Source organism: Penaeus vannamei, chromosome 14, assembly GCF_042767895.1.
Source record: "Penaeus vannamei isolate JL-2024 chromosome 14, ASM4276789v1, whole genome shotgun sequence".
Classification (NCBI taxonomy): domain Eukaryota; kingdom Metazoa; phylum Arthropoda; class Malacostraca; order Decapoda; family Penaeidae; genus Penaeus; species Penaeus vannamei.
In genome coordinates, this window is record NC_091562.1 from 6,854,755 (window position 1) to 6,872,254 (window position 17,500).

The 17,500-nt window shown below is 33.1% G+C and overlaps 1 protein-coding gene across 6 annotated transcripts in view; it reads right to left on the bottom strand.

The window, feature by feature from the left end:
* The window catches only part of Khc-73 (Kinesin heavy chain 73), a 303,968-nt gene that overhangs the window by 31,911 nt on the left and 254,557 nt on the right, over positions 1-17,500 (bottom strand). For 4 of the 6 annotated variants that reach the window (XM_070129694.1, XM_070129693.1, XM_070129690.1 and 1 more), the window contains exons 6-27: positions 17,096-17,245; positions 16,294-16,391; positions 15,873-15,993; positions 15,536-15,739; positions 15,140-15,272; positions 14,544-14,692; positions 14,202-14,363; positions 13,252-13,342; positions 12,909-13,055; positions 12,122-12,296; positions 8,354-8,618; positions 7,881-8,117; positions 7,636-7,764; positions 7,191-7,349; positions 6,838-7,010; positions 6,488-6,692; positions 5,968-6,114; positions 5,598-5,805; positions 4,939-5,130; positions 4,521-4,726; positions 4,288-4,378; positions 3,225-3,367 (exon numbers count right to left, since the gene is read on the bottom strand). In XM_070129694.1, the coding sequence (XP_069985795.1) occupies positions 3,225-3,367; positions 4,288-4,378; positions 4,521-4,726; positions 4,939-5,130; positions 5,598-5,805; positions 5,968-6,114; positions 6,488-6,692; positions 6,838-7,010; positions 7,191-7,349; positions 7,636-7,764; positions 7,881-8,117; positions 8,354-8,618; positions 12,122-12,296; positions 12,909-13,055; positions 13,252-13,342; positions 14,202-14,363; positions 14,544-14,692; positions 15,140-15,272; positions 15,536-15,739; positions 15,873-15,993; positions 16,294-16,391; positions 17,096-17,245 (3,585 nt within the window). The remainder of the gene's footprint in view (positions 1-3,224; positions 3,368-4,287; positions 4,379-4,520; positions 4,727-4,938; positions 5,131-5,597; positions 5,806-5,967; positions 6,115-6,487; positions 6,693-6,837; positions 7,011-7,190; positions 7,350-7,635; positions 7,765-7,880; positions 8,118-8,353; positions 8,619-12,121; positions 12,297-12,908; positions 13,056-13,251; positions 13,343-14,201; positions 14,364-14,543; positions 14,693-15,139; positions 15,273-15,535; positions 15,740-15,872; positions 15,994-16,293; positions 16,392-17,095; positions 17,246-17,500) is intronic. The other 2 variants (XM_070129695.1, XM_070129692.1) reach the window with 1 other exon arrangement.

Below are 17,500 nucleotides of genomic sequence, written 5' to 3' on the forward strand. Positions count from 1 at the left end.
AGACTGATCGCTGTTGATTATCTACAAGACAGTAATCCAATCTCAGCAATTGCACTACTTTGTCATTTTCTGTTTATTCTACATTTTATCAAGGAAGGATTCAGAGATGTTTTGTCCTTTGAATGTGATTGGTAATCTTTTATCTAGTAAATTATTCATCTTCATTATAAAAAAAATATATATATATATTTTTGATGCTGCCTCTGTCCTTTTCCGGCTAACTACTTTTCATGATATGCAACAATCAACTGTGAACTAAAGGGATAAAAAATTAAAAAGTCTTACCTGCCCCGTCATTTTTCAAAGCACTCTTTGACATAAACAAAAGCTAAAGGCATTAAAACAAAGCCCCTTACGCTATACATAACACAGGTTGTTCAAAGGAGCTATTCATCATACAGACACTCATAATTCTAATCAAAAATCATTAATTAGATATCATACATTTCTGGCAATCATTCAAGACTATACAAGTGAATACAAAAGGGTTAATATTATTGATCTCTCCTAGATTTGCAATCAAATGTTTCTGAAGATCATGTATACAGTTTTCATTCTAGCTTCTCCTCCGAAGACAGTAAAACCTCTTTAAAGAACAAAGTTAGTAATGTCTCCACACATCAAATTCTTAAAAACAAATTTCTGAAAATAACAAAGGGTAACAAAACGTGTATACAAATTAGCATACACATAAAGACACACACACACACACACACATACACACACCCACATATATGCATGTGTTTGTGTGCATGTATACATATACAAATCTATACATTATGTTAATTTATATAAATACACAACTCTGTGTGTGTGTGTGTGTGTGTGTGTGTGTGTGTGTGTGTGTGTGTGTGTGTGTGTGTGTGTGTGTGTGTGTGTGTGTGTGTGTGTGTGTGTGTGTGTGTGTGTGTAAACATATATATCTATATATATATATATATAGATATAAATATATATATGTATATATATGTATATATATATATATATATATACATATATATATATATATATATACATATATATACATATATATATATATATATATATATATATATATATATATATATATATATATATATATATATATATATACATATATATACATATATATATATACATATATATATACATATATATATATATATATATACATATATATATACATATATATATATATATATATATATATATATATATATATATATATATATATATATACATATATATACATATATATCTATCTATATATATTTATATATATGTATATATATATATATATATATACATATACACACATATTTATATAATAGATATATATACATATACACACATATATACATATAAATATATATCTATATAATATATATATATATATATATATATATATATATATATATATATATTCATATAACATATATATTTATATAACATATATATATATTTATATAACATATATATATTTATATAATATATATATATTTATATAACATATATATATATATATATATATATATATATATATATATATATATATATATATATAAATATATATATATATATATATTCACACATATGTATAGATATACACATACATACATATATACATATACCTATTTACATATAATCACACACATACATACATACATATATAAAAACTTTTGTAAATAAATATGCATGTACATACATAAATACTTCCGTACATACACACCTACATACATACATACACACATTATTTACTTTCCCTTTTTCTTATATTTTTCTTATATCATACTATTATCATTTCCGGTAAACATTTGTTATCAAAGCTTTTCACATCTATATACAGTATAATCTAATAAACTGCTACAGTAATGACAATGTGAATTAACTTCATATCTATATGCATAGGGTAATTCATGTGCATATGCAGAACCTATGCAAGTGCTTATGTGCTTGTGCATGTGCACACAGAGCATGGAATATCATATTCAATCTAACATTTAAGGCATTCATATCTGTATACAAAAATGAAAATTGAAAATATTCTATATCTGAATTCAAAAATCCTTACTCAAAATATTCTTAAAATACACAGCCTTATGTGTTTAGTAGCTTGTTAGGGGGTAATTCATGCTATATTCCAGGGAGACAGGAATTGTTCTGACAGTATTCACTATCGCAATAAACTTGGTCTTCGTTCTATACAGTTCCTCCTCCCATTTTCATAACCATCTTACCTTAAAGCATGGTAAAATATCATGATCAAGTTTTTGGGAAAAACAATGCAAACTTTAACAAATTATTTGATGTTTTCTATGGTGAAATAGGTAATCTTCTAGGAATCATAATGATTAATGAATACCAATCTTAACAGTAATCATACTCCAATGAGAAAAAAATAATGAAAATTATAACAATAATAAAGATAATGATAATGACAATAGCAATCATAATGGTAATAATAATAGAAATAATAATAATGAGGATAAAAATTATAATAATTACCATTAATATCATTACTATAATAATAACAGAAATAACAATAATAATGATATGAATAATAACAAAAGCAATAATGATGATGATAATCATAACAATAATAATATTAATAATAAAAAAAAAAATAATAATAATAATAATAATAATAACAATAATGAAACAACAATAAAGATGATGATGATAGAAAAATGAATAAGTAAATAAATAAATAAATAAAATATGAACACAGCACTGACCATTACCACACACTTGAACAAAACTAATAATAAAAAAGAAACAATATACAGTTTGCAAGAAATAAACAATAAGTATATGCTCATGGGGTCTTTTTGAAGAGCAGGAAAAAACTGAGGCAGAAAATATTGCCTATATACATTCCCAATCATTGCAAACTTCTTTAGCTTGCATTTGTGTTACTTACATCATTAATCTGAAATCATTCCATGGAATAACCACTCAGTGCATAATCTGCCAAATGTACTAAAAAAAGCCTACATACATATGATTCATCTCACAAATATAAACTTAGCATAAAAGACTTTTGATTTACTTGGAAAATGACAAATGATTTTAGCCTTCCTTTCCTGTACTGTAAAGAGGTTTCACTGTGAAATTATATCTAAAAGCAATAAGGAAAAAGCAATTTGATTGGTAAATTCACAATCTACATTGTTGAAAGGAAAATAACCAAATAACAAATGATAATATTCAAATAAAAAATGTAGGAAATATTCCAGTCTACTCACATGAGAAAAGTTAGGGACGGATGCAGTCTTCCTCATGAGTGGCCTTCCAGCCGACTGGAGCAACTCTTTGACGGCTACGTTTTGCCGCAATCTGTCCAGCATTAGGATGGATTCCACTGACGTCACTCCCTTCGTGTATTTTTCTGGTTTAAGGAAAGTTGCTTTGGTGTTTAGGTATTCTTGTAGAGCCAAATTAATTTTTTGTGACATATAATGGTGTATTATCATGGTTTGAGCACAAAGAGGCATTTGGCATATATAAAAAACCTAAAAAGTTTTGGAAAATTAATTTATTTTACTGGTTCTAAGAGCCATCAGGTATACTTATAAAAGCTAAATATTTATGGTACATTTTGATGCTCTAGTACAGTGAAGGGTAGTAGTTATGTAATATCAAACCAAATGGTTGTGATACATTTTTTCCTTAATTATGTGTAGTTAAACAACCCAAAAATTACTTGTATTCAGGCAGCATATCAGTTTTGGTCTAGGAGACTAAAAGTATACTCTTAACACCTTGGCAATGGGTGACACATCATAAAGTCATGTGGCATCATCCATGCATGGCAGACCACTGATTTATATACTAAAATTTCCCTTTATACAAAACAATGGCCAATTATAGCATCATACATTCTGTTCTCCATCAGTCAATGCCCCAGGCCATGTGGTGTTCATATGAGAGTTCATTATAGGGAACAGCATAAAATGTACTGCATCGTAATATAACATAAATGACCTGTCGCCCAAAGCTGCATCAAGTCACCTGTGATGTGAGTAACACATCACCCGGAGCTACGACCAACTCAGCCATGACATGAACCTCATGTCATCCTACGAGTTCATCAATTCCAAAAATTGTAGATCTTTCATAAGTACACATTTAACATGTGTACTTTAAAAAATAATAATTTTACTTCAGTATACCTATTCCCTGAGAAAAATGTCTCTCCTGAATATAGATTCCTAGGATCCATCAGTTTTCAAAGCTCTGGGATTAACAAAACAAAGTGTTATGTGACTAAGTATTAAAATAAATAAATCATATCCAAACCAAACTCACCAATATACGTTTCTCCATCTTCTGCATGAGAATCATCAGCATTAGCTGCCATTTGGGCAAGTGATTCTCGTTCCTCCAATTCTTCACTTGCCTGTGCAGAAAAACAAACAAACTTGTAAACCAATCGCTTTACTGGATCTTCAAGAATTAGCACTAACTCAGGAAAAAGGAGCCTTAAGATGTCATCCCACACATTCACCTTTATTCAGTTTACATCTATCCTATTCTCTTACCTTTGGAATGTTTGATACAACTTCATACATGATACCAGTTTCATAAAGGGTATTTGTTGAGCCAATGAATGACTTGACAAATTTGCTTGTTAATGACTGTTTTTTATAGATATTGACTGCCAGACGTTTCCTTAATACCATATCCATTGGTGCAGGGTGCGAGAGACGCACAACTGCTTTTACAATCAGGTACACTCTTTCATCGTCTGTAAAAGATTGAATAAGATTTAAAACCAGGAAGCAAATCACAGAATAATAACAATTAAAAAGTTTAAATGATAATGTGAACATCAAAAAATGATCCCATAAACATTTAAAACAAAGATTTAAAAACTTAAAGTTTAAAAACAGAACTAACAATTAATCGACATCCTTCAGCACTAAAATAAATACTCCTCTTATTGCACTGTCAACTTACTTGGCGTGAGTCTATTGAGGTACTGGTTGTCATGGATGGAAGAATCCCAAGAGGCTACAGCACAAACATCCTTTTCATAACATTTGATAATTGGCAACTGGAAGAATTTGTTGCAGTTTTCCTTTGGAATTATGGCATTCGTTCCAGCAATGGTCATGGTATCACCAAAGCCTTGTGTTGAGAAGTCATCAGCTGAAAAAGGATAAGAAAAGATAAATGAGGTGTAAACAATGTCTTTTATGGAAATGCATTGCATTTTCCCCACAATGTTAATTCAAGTGCATATTTGAAGTGCTTTTGGAGGTAAAGTTTAGAATGTTTTATATTTACACTCAAAGTTTATTTATGAATATCAGGAAACTAAAAGACAGCCCAGAGACCATGTGGCTCATAGGCACTTTAAGGGTTAAGCTTTTTTGATATACTGAATCATCAAAGGTAATCATAAAAAGATGCAATATCAACACATTCACTCTTTATGTGAATAACTGAGGGGTAACAGCAGTCAATATGGATTACACATATCTCCTTTTTCTCCCTACATTTACATGTATGTATGTTTTCCTATACCAGTGAGTGCACAGATGCATTCATGTGTGAATCTATTTGTATGCTATCTGTTTATCTTAATGAACACGTCACTCACGTCTCCTACTTACCATTTAGATCAAGGAAAAGAACTGGGACATGAGCCTCCATGCCTGAGGGTGGATCCCAATCAGCTGGAGCGCCTGGAATGTTGGATCCAGCGGCAGGAACCAATACTGCATTTCTCTCTTCTGTTAAAGTTACCCACTGATCCACAAGTGACTGTTCACGCTCCACATCGTGCTCATTTTTGTCCCCTTTGTTGATAATTTTTTGGATCTGAAAAAATAAATATACATATAAATAAGCATACACATACTTTAGAATATAAATTCCTTATCCAATACCTCTAAATCCAGTTCCAATAATCTAATATAAACATCCAAATACAACTTTAAGATGATATCATGACAGACTTTTCATGTTCACTTTCTGGTTTACCTGTTGGTCTAAATACATTCTTCTTCGCTTCAGAGCTTCACTCCATCTCTCACGAAGAATATTAAGATCTTCTTCAGTATACGAGTCTAACTGCCGCTGGCATCTCAGACGTCCGCATACTGACCCAATATTTATACTTGTTATTGCCTGAAAATACAAAAATCAGTGTTAATCATAACAACAATAATAACAAGATTATAATCTAAGCAATTAACAAGCAAAAATTGACATGGTGGTAACTATTTACCATTTTTTACCTGAAATAATATATTCCTACTCCTATTGGTTAAGAAAACTAGGGAGCTCATACTCAAAAGGTGTTTACAAAGTTACATAAGAAATGTGAAGACAGGAAAGAAAATCTAAATATTCAGGTCATGTGTATAGTGGTTTATATCAAAATAACATTATTGATTTTCACCATTGAAACTATAATCACAATAGTCATTCTTCTATGACCCATTACTTATAATTTTCAAATTTTATAGTTTGTAATATAAACTAAGGATATTGGCTTTACCTCACATATCAATGGAAGAGTACCAGAGTTGGAAACAGGCTTCACCCGGCAAACTACCCGCCGCTGTTGCCCTTGACGCAACTGGTAAACACCGCCAGTTAAAACATCTTTTTGTGGTAACACCTCAACAGAAACATAGTCTCCACATTCTCCAAGTTCCTGAATCTCGACCCACATCTCTATTTTCCTTGTCAATTCGTTCCATCTGTTGACAAATAAGAACAAAACTTTTAAATCAAAGAAAGAATAAAATGATTATATTAGTTTTTCTGCTTTCCAAATATAAAGTAATGATCAATAGGTTATTTGATTTTGAATAAATTTCAAGACTTTATTTCCATGATTCTTACCTGTCAACAAGAGACCGAGCCTTGGCCAACTGTTGGTCAACCTCCCAACCAGGACGTGAAATACCAAAGCCAGCAGACCTGTGACCCCAAACCTCAATGGAGAGAGCACCGTCAGCACAGTGCTCTAAGAGGTCTTCTGTGACCATGACTGTATAATCTTTTGAATGTTCAAACTGGAAAAGAATGCAAAATATATAAGCTGAGTTCTATGCTACATCTCTAAGCAGATATCAACAAAAAATTTAAAGTTACTGATAGCATGTGTTACAGAATTAATCCTTCTTCTATTGTCTATCATCTGCAAAGAACAAAACTGAGATGATAAGAAAAAGATAGAAAAATTGGCATCATACCTTAAATGTCATTGAGTCTTTAGAAGTTGGAGCTGCAGGAAACTCATTATTGACAACAGGTGCAACTACTTCACTTTCTGTCTGTCCCCAAAATTGGTACTGACAAAATACAAAGTGTGACAGAGAAGGGGGAAGTCCAGCTGCCTGTTTGATGCATACCTTTAAGGGGGGAACAGAAAAATCTTTCAGTCTGATGTTTACAAATTAGTTCTGACATCTAACTGTTAAAAATGGCCAATTATGTTTCCATAAAATTCCTTGAATAGCTTTAGAAGTGATATCAGGTTAGTACTTTTAAAGGACTACTACCAAATGTATGACATTGTAATATATGGCATACAAGGTAGGTTGTTCCCATAACTATCAGCATTCAAAAAGCCCTTTATCTACAAACAGTAGTTAAAGAAAAAAAATCTGAAAAAGACACAATGAAAAAGTTTCTCACCCTAACTGTGACTGTATTATTCTGAATTTCTTCATCTTCTCTACTCTGTGCAGAATCTCCAGATGATTCAGAGAGGGTGTCTGCAAAACGCTCTTGTGGGAATTGACCAGAAATGCGACTTATTTCAACCTGGAGAAGAAAAAGGGATGTAAAAATATAATTTCAAAAATATTATAGTAGTGAGAAAAACATTATCTATTTTCTATCTATGAAACAGAATGAAAAAGATTTAACAAATAAAGTACCTGTAGTCTCCCTGCCACTTCTCCTTGTTGTGAGATAATTGGAATGTGGTAATTTAGCCGCACATCATGGAAAAGGCAATCTAGGAATATGTTTGCCACTCCAATAAGATTATGATTTTCCTGACTTTCGTAAAATGGATCTGCTTCAGGACGGGACACCAGGGGGTCATTTTGCTTTTCATCATACATCTCACGCATCACAATCAGTTTATGTTCCAGCTTCTCCATTGACCAAACCTGGAAGGCAATATAGCAGTGATAAGAGATTGTTATTCAATTTGGTATGAACAAGATAATGCAGATTGGTATTTGGTCCTCTGTGTTTAGTGCCATGACTGATTTCAGTACTCTGATTCTATTCATCATCATAAACATTATTGAATTTTGCAAAGCTTTTCAAAATATAGACTTTGTTTGTACAATAAGTCATAGTATTGAACGAATACCTTCAATGAACTCCATCTCTGCATTACCTGGTTTGGCTTTCCTTTCCTCTTGACTAGAATAGCAGGCTCGCTGACAAATGCCGACCTCTTCCTGTTTGGAGAGAGGTTCTGGGGAGGTATCTGGAGGGTCACCCCAAAGGTCGTCTGCTTGCCCATTTCATCCGCGAAGAAATTGGCTTCCCGGACTAAGGTATTGGCTTTCATGATGTCTTGCCGCAGCTGTGCCAGACTCCGTTTGAACATGTCCTCTCTGCCAGGGTACAAAAGAGATGTGTGCTCCAGCATGTCCTCTCTGGAGTATAATGTAAAGAGTCAATAAGCATTCCTTAGTTTACCTACAGCAGTAAAGGCATCCTGTCAGAATCTTTATCTGTTAATACTCATGCATTACAGTTGGTGCTTTAGGGAACATATAAATTTGGTGCATTACACAAGAATACATAAAAATAAATCCAAAGGCATACTTCTTTCATTTTGCAATGATATTTGGGAACACTTCCAAAATTCAGCATTAAATATTTAAAATAATCCTCTTAATGAACATAAACTGCAGTATGTTCCCTTATATCTCCTGCATATGCAACACATATAGCAACAAACTTAGCCAAGACCATACAATGTATATAGTTAATAGCTTAATGCTATGACACTCAATATAGAAAAAAATAAGCTATGTGAATCAAGCTAAGAAAAGACATTAAACATGACATAGAATACACAGAATTTTAAACTTTGCACATAAGCATAATATCACCAAGCACATTAAATTAGCAAAATGATAACAATAACATACACAATGAAATAATAATAATGACAATACTAATAATCATAAAAAGGTTAGTATATTTAACTATTATAAGCTTTATGCATTTTATGCTTTAGGAGAGTTAAATAAATGTTAGTTTCCTGAGCTAAGGCAACAAATTTGTAAATAATAAAATTTAACTGTCTCCTTTAGAAACATTTTTTAATGATATTCAATTCTGAAGAACTGTTTTCCATGAATCATGTTATGTATTAATCATACTCTAAATAATATATCTTCTAGTAAGAGTATCCTAAATCATCATTTTATAATTCTTCCTAGGCATAGTTGATCCAAAATACTTATTGCTTTAAATTACTTGCTAAGGAATTGTTAATAGTTTGCATGTAATTCCCTTTCTTTTATTAATACCATTAATATAGCACATGGACACATTGTTACTCACAAAGACCCATACAGACTTGAAGCATAAACCAACTTTTGACTGAATCTAGCATCAACATGGGCTGGTTTTAAGTAGTAGCTTAGCCAGTCTTAATATCTAGTCCCTTTGAAATCCTTCAGCACATATCTTCTAAGTATGCATTTTTACTGAATGCAATTCATACTACAAACCTCTGCAGAATATTTCATCCATTGTAGAATATGGAACATAATATACTTCTTACATTTTTGCTTAAGTACCAAACACAATATCTAATATATAAATCTTTCTTCTAGAATCACAAGTGAGTAAGTCTTTTGGTGAGCTGAAGCCTATTATCATCAACAGAGCAAATCAAAGTAACATACTCACCAAAACATTAAACTTCAAATCAAAACATCTATTTCTTTCCTTTCCTTTCTGGCATGATTTTCTTCCCTTCTCTTTTCTTACACCCTTAGCTCCATCTTATGAAAATTAGAGCTTTCTTTTTTCTAAGTATCTAGAGAACATCTAGTTGATAGGGGTAGCATCGACTTAAAATCCTTTTTTTTAAATATCATTTCATTTTTGATAAGACCTCTAATTCTTAGAGAGAAACCCATTCCAGACACCTGATCCACTACAATAATAATAAAACCAATAATGTGATGAGATATTCTGATCTTCGTAATAAATACATTCTTAAAACAAAACAAAAAAATACTGTGATAGAATAATACCAAATAATTACTGCAAAATGTTGCAATATAATTCCTCACATTTTTCCATGAACTCCAATGGCATGTTAGGGCAATTGAAAGACTATGTTGTAGAAGAATTAAAACTCATATTCTCATTTTCACTGATGTATAAAAACCTCTATTCTTTATACCATAGACTGTGAATATTACTGGGTCTCCTTTAGTGCCGATTCAATTTAATAAACAATTTACCAAAAAATATATCAGTTTTTATCTATCACTGGTGCTGCAATAATTCAACTTTCCAGTAAGGGAAATAGAATTTATAAATGAATTTATTTCTGTGAAATCTACCACAGGTAATCGCAGTATAATCATCAATTTCTAATTCTTAGCAAATGCCAATCTATCTAAACCCTACATAAAATAACAACCTTTACTAAAATAAAGAAAACTAAAGAAAGACCTTGAACTTAATGCTACAGTTAAGACTTGATACAAAACGATACGATCATGCAATATCACAAACCCAATAGCATGGCTAAAAATGAAATGAAACCTAACTACAGTAAGGCAAAAAACAGTTTGTCTCTTTCCTTCCTGCAGCTGCATTTCCCTTCATATCCAAGACAAATAAAAATTAATTATAACCACCAAGGCTTTGAATGATCTGTCAAAGAATCATGGCAAGATCAGTTTTTTTTTTATCAATTCTTTCCAGATCTGGAGAATCTTTTGACTTTTGACTACAACCAACTAAAGTATTGATAAATAAGATTAGAAGAAAATAAAAAGTTCTATCATAACACATTCTTTGGAAAAAATGTACACGAGAGAAATAAGAAATGCTAACAATGACCTACATACCATCTATCCACAAATGTAAGATCAAATATCTGATCACAATTATAAAAAAAAACATATAAACTAACATGTACACTTCTTATTCCAGTCTATGAAAGCTGAGTTGAATAGCCTTGAACATTTTGGCTTTGTCTGAATATCAAACAATATAATAACTATGTTGCTGAACATACACATACACATGCACATGCACATACACATGCACATTTGTTCATATACTTCCTCCCTATGATTACTGCCCATCTTTTGCATACTTCAAAGTTCTTTCTTGTAACTTTATCGTACTCTTTACCTTTTATTTTTCTTATATGGTATGTGTCCTTCCTCCATTTCTAACCTATGATTTTGTCTTCAAAAATGTATATTGTTACATCTATATAAAGCCACACACTAAATCACTTGTTTCTACCAACACGCTCACTAGTATGAAGGTATTCCAGTAAATCAAAACCATTACTCTGTTTAGGGTATGGAAATCGTTTCACTCTATAGAATAATAAAATATATATTTCTTCTTAATTCAAAGATAAGCAAAATCTATCTCAACAATGTATGAGTATAGTACTGAAGAATTTGGACTGATAACTTGAAAAAAATATTACAGATCAAATATATATACACCAAGAATTTCTATATTGCAAAAATATTCTTTTTTAATGTTCATTTCTACAGTTTTTTAATATTGTAGATATAAAAAATCAAAGGGCAATAAATAAATATTAGAATGCTACCCATAAAATCCCATCACAGGATAACTAAAACAAATACCAAATATATATATCAGACATGCTTTCTTTTGTCAAATACCATCTTCAATATATTTCTATATCATACTTTGTCTACTGCTTTCTTTGCCTTTCTTGAAGCCATGTTACTAACTGTGCTTGAGCTTTACTAGCCTCTCCACACTTCATTTTACCCATTTTTTTAATGAACAAATATTCTCACTTTCCTCATCATCATATCTAACTACAATCTGTCTGTATATCTCTATATCTCTATCTGTCTCTATTTCCCTAACTTATTATTCTCTTCCAAGAAATCTCACAGAGTCTTACCTTTCCTGAGCCCATTTTTCTATCCGAAGCTGAGATGTGGGAGTAGAGGGAGTCATCTTGGTTCCCCTCAGAGGGTCAAATGGCATATATGGTGCATAAGGAGTTGTGGGGGATAAAATGTTTCTCAGTTGCTGGAACTGTTTTTCATATTCTTGTCTTTGTTTCTCCAAAGCCACTGAAATATAGAAAAAAAGATTCATATGATGTATATAGGATAATAGTAGCATATAAAAGAATGTATAACATCATCAAAGTAAAAGAACAGGAGCAATGGGTGCTTGGGTGCTTCCTATAAAACACAAGCAAAGTTCAAGCTATTTGAGACTGGTTTGAGTGCCTTCTACTAAACCAAAACTCAGTTTCTCTAGAACGTCTTTTGTATCATCATCTTGATCTGTGTGTATGGTACGGACATTCAAGGAAGATCTACTTATACCAGCAAGACAAAGACACAATGTCAATCTGATCAGTTCAGTTAAGAGCTGCAGAACCAAAGTTGATTCAGATACAGTCCTAGCATTAAGCTTTAAACATTTTTGGCTAATCAACTAGCGAATATCATTGACCTGTAACCTTTAGATCAGGAAATCAGAAACAATGCAAACACTGTAAAACATAAGCTATTAGTATGATCCTCATCTGCTTCATACAAAGAATGTCACTGATTTATAAACAGTAAAACTGCACTCCCATGCATCCTAATAATCCTGTCATGATAAAAGGTGACATTAACTTTTTACATATCTTTACACTTCTATATACTAATGAATTACTCAAAGCCTCTTACTTTGTTTATCTTCTTCATGTTGACGTTCAAGGTTTTGTATAGCTGCCTGTATGGGGTCGTTACTAAGTTCCTTCAACATCAATTCCTCACGGGCAAAATTGTAGTCAATTGGTTGAGCAGGAGTCTGAGGCTCCGAGTTGTTGCCACCTGTGATACAAAAGGCAGAATTGTCTTATCTCAGGACAATAATCCAAAGAAAACTATAATAATAATATAATTATTATTTTTCAAAAGTATAAGCACAGGAAAATTATCCTTTCATATCAAAACCATAATCAAAAGAACTGATAAACACTTCAACATTGGCCTACATTCTTTTCAGTAGCAAATGACAGCAACTTACCAGTACTTGTCTTAGGACAGTTGACTCTGAAGAAGTAATTAAAGCCCCACAATATTCGGTCTCCATGCCTTAGCTGTAGTTTTTCTGTCACCTGGTGCATGGAAACGATGTTTTACTATGTTGTTTCACATACTAAGCCAATCATTTTAATACTAGGATCTTGTGATGAAATAGTAGTGGTGATAGTAGTAGAAGTAGTAGTAGTAATAGTAGTAGTAGTAGTAGTAGTAGTAGTAGTAACAGCAGTAGTAATACCAGTAATAGTAGTAGTAGTAGTAGAAGTAGTTGTAGTAACAGTAGTAGTAGTAACAGTAGTAGTAGTAGCAGTAGTAATAGTAATAAAAGTAGTAGTAGTAGTAGTAGTAGTAGTGGTAGTAGTAGTGGTAGTAGTAGTAGTAATAGTAGTAATAATAGCAGTAATAGTAGTAGTAATAGCAGTAATAGTAGTAGTAATAACAGTAGTAGTAGTAGTAGTAGTAGTAATAGTAATAGTAGTAGTAGTAGTAGTAGTAGAAGTAGTAGTAGAAGTAGTAGTAGTAGTAGTAGTAGTAGTAGTAGTAGTAGTAGTAGTAGTAGTAGTAGTAGTAGTAGTAGTAGTAGTAGTAGTAGTAATTGTAGTAGTAATTGTAGTAGTAATTGTAGTAGTAATTGTAGTAGTAATTGTAGTAGTAATTGTAGTAGTAATTGTAGTAGTAATTGTAGTAGTAATTGTAGTAGTAATTGTAGTAGTAATTGTAGTAGTAATTGTAGTAGTAATTGTAGTAGTAATTGTAGTAGTAATTGTAGTAGTAGTAGTAACAGTACTAGCAGCAGTAGTAATAGTCGTAACAATAATGATAACAACAATAACAATAATGATAATAATAACGATAAGTATAATAATTATAATAATAATTATAATAAGAATAAGAATAAGAATAAGAATAACAACAACAAAACAACAATCTTACCTGAGAACCATTGACGCATGTTCTGGCATTGGGATATGGTTCTAGGAAGAGATCAGAATTTTCTATAACCAACACACTGTGATGCGTCTCTATGCCAACACCTGAGAGCTGAATGTCATTTGGCGTTGACCCGGCATCAGGTCGCCCAACAAGAGTTCGATCCTGAGGATTTTTTAAAAATCATGGGTCAGTACAGGGCACTGATACATATGAATTTGTAGTACCACCAAAATTCAATGAGATAGGAGCAATGGTTACCCCCAACTGCCTATAATCTTTCTATTATCAAATATTCCACAGCAAAATCCATTTAGGCACAAAGTATTTCCCGCTAAATCTAACCTTCAGATAATACACAAGCATTTCATTGAGGGAAGGATCTGCATTGAGGTTCACAAGGTAATACTTGTTCTTCTCAACGCTAATGCCAGATGCTTGTACACTAATGCCCATCTTCTCCAGGGCTTGCTGTCTCTCCTGCTGGACACGTTCTGAAATGAAATAAAAGAAAATCACAATAAATAGCAATATTGAGACTATTAACAACTATAATATCAACAAAAATAACCCTAACAACAATAATAACAACATCAACAGTGATAATAATAATGATAATACTAACAATAATAAAATTAAATTATAGTTATGACAATATTAATAACTGCAATAAAGAAATGCAATTAAAAATATAAATAAAAACAGTAAAAGTAATGACTACCAATAACAACCCTCATAATCATTGTCATCAAAATCATCAAAATTTGCCTGCCTTTTGCTGAGAAACATAAAAACAAGAATTTCACAAAACACAGAGTTTTTTAAAGGTTCTATCACAAACAAAATTTTCCCAGTAAAGAGAACAAATAGCTCTTCTAGACTCAACCTTATTCATACTTTCCTCACGACAATGGCCACGAAGAACCCCTGTCCAAACTCACCTGTCTTTTTCAACTTATCCTCCCACGTTTCCGAGAGATTGGTAATAAGCTTCTCACTCTCATGCAACTTCTCATTAAGACTTTCCTCTTCTTGGAGGGAGGCATGGCCGTCTCTTGTCACCTGGCGCAGAGACTGAAAAGGTGGACAGAAACGTTTTGGTGGACTCTACTGACACTACGAACAATTCAAATAATGTCACATTACTCTGGCTTGTTATGCTAATCAGCTTCATCTTTCACAGTGTTTGTCTTTATGGGGGTACAAATACTCCATACACATAAGAAAGACTAATCCCCAATTCAAATATTGCAAATAGATCCAAATACTTCTTCTCTACAATACACGCACTTAAAAGAAAACAAAGAAAATCCAGAACACTACACAGAATGCCCCACCTGCAGTTGAGTTCGCAATGTCTCCACTTCCTCGCGCAGTTCCCTGATGATCTTGGCGTTGGGGTCTTCGTTGACGACGGCGTGGTTGACGATCCTCTTGGCTCTGTCCGCGTATCTCAGGGTGGACAGCGTCTCCTCGTAGTTGTCGGCCGCCGGGGACACCGTGGCCACCATGACTGTGCGACTGTTGCCTCCGAGGTTGTCCTGGAATTGTGGCATGGTTTAGGAATATAATGCGAAAGTATGAACAAACAATAACTTATTGAAGAGAATTACCATGATGCACAAAGAAGGAATGAGAAGGTAAAAGACCACAAGCATAACTGAAACTGCTTACCTTCAGAAGCCATGTTAGGACAGAATCACGATAAGGTATAAAGTTATCTCCTTTGCCCTTTCCCCTGCCAACAGCTGAGTCTGCCAACTTCGATATTACTAAACCCAGAGTTGTCAGGGATCTAGTTATAAAAAATAAAACAAAACATTTCAGTTGGAACATATGTGTATATGCGCCATTGATTAATTAATTCCTTCTAATCCAATTAATATTAACTAATAAATCATAGCAAATGCTTTTTTTTTTGGATTCTACGAAAAATGTAAAAACAATCACAATATCATTTCAGCTACGTGTAAAAATAGGTCGTCAAGCTCTATCCAATAACAAACATAATTCTCAAAAAGCAAATCGCCGACCATTTTCCACAGAGAGAGAGACATGAAACATTTCAAATTCGATAAATATATTCCATACTTACTTGTTAATGTTGGAACCCTCCTTTAATCTCTCGCCCACGGCCCCGGTCTTCACTGCCCGCTCGGAGCCGGCCAGATCCACCAGCGACATTTTGGAAACCTAAAGGACATAATGCTGTATCAGGCCCTAAGTATGGAGAGTATGTAAATGCACGCATAAAACTGCCAGGGACTGAATCTCACACTCATGCGACACACACGCGCGCACTCACACACACACACACACACACACACACACACACACACACACACACACACACACACACACACGCACACACACACACACGCACACACACACACGCGCGCACACACACACACACACACACACACACACACACACACACACACACACACACACACACACACACACACACAGAGAGAGAGAGAGAGAGAGAGAGAAAGAGAAAGATATATAGATAGAGAGAGAGAGAGAGAGAGAGAGAGACAGAGAGAGAGAGAGAGAGAGAGAGAGAGAGAGAGAGAGAGAGAGAGAGAGAGAGAGAGAGAGAGAGAGAGAGAGAGAGAAAGAGAGAGAGAGAACGAGAACGAGAACGAGAACGAGAACGAGAACGAGAAAGAGAGACAGAGGAAGAGAAAGAGAAAGGGAGAGAGAAAGAAAGAAAGAGAAAGAGAAAGAGAGAGAGAGAAAGAGAAAGAGAAAGAGAAAGAGAAAGAGAAAGAGAAAAAGAGAAAGAGAAAAAGAGACAGAGACAGAGACAGAGACAGAGACAGAGACAGAAACAGAGAAAGAAAGAGAATGAGTGAGAACACGCCCCCTTCGCCACCAACTAAAACACTTCTCACCTTCTCCCCAGACACGCCCGAGGCAACATCTGTCATGGTCTGGGTGAGCACGACGGTGAACACTGCATGAGACCGAGAGGATTCGCTGTTCATGTTTGTGGCTGCAACTGTCCTGGCTTTGTTTCCTTCCTCGATCAGCTGCTCGATTTCCTAGAAAAGAAAAAAAGACATCTACATGAAACCCCGTCTTAAAAAAAAAGTCTTAACAGAGCACCAAAAACTAAATGGGATTAATCACATGGTACAGGAGAAAATGAATATTAGATAATGACATTACATCACTGACATCACTATTATGCTATACTACTCCTGATATCAACAAAATTGATAACTTATAACAAATCTATAACAAAAAATGAGACAAACTTTAATGCACAATAACAACATTAATAACACTTGTAACAA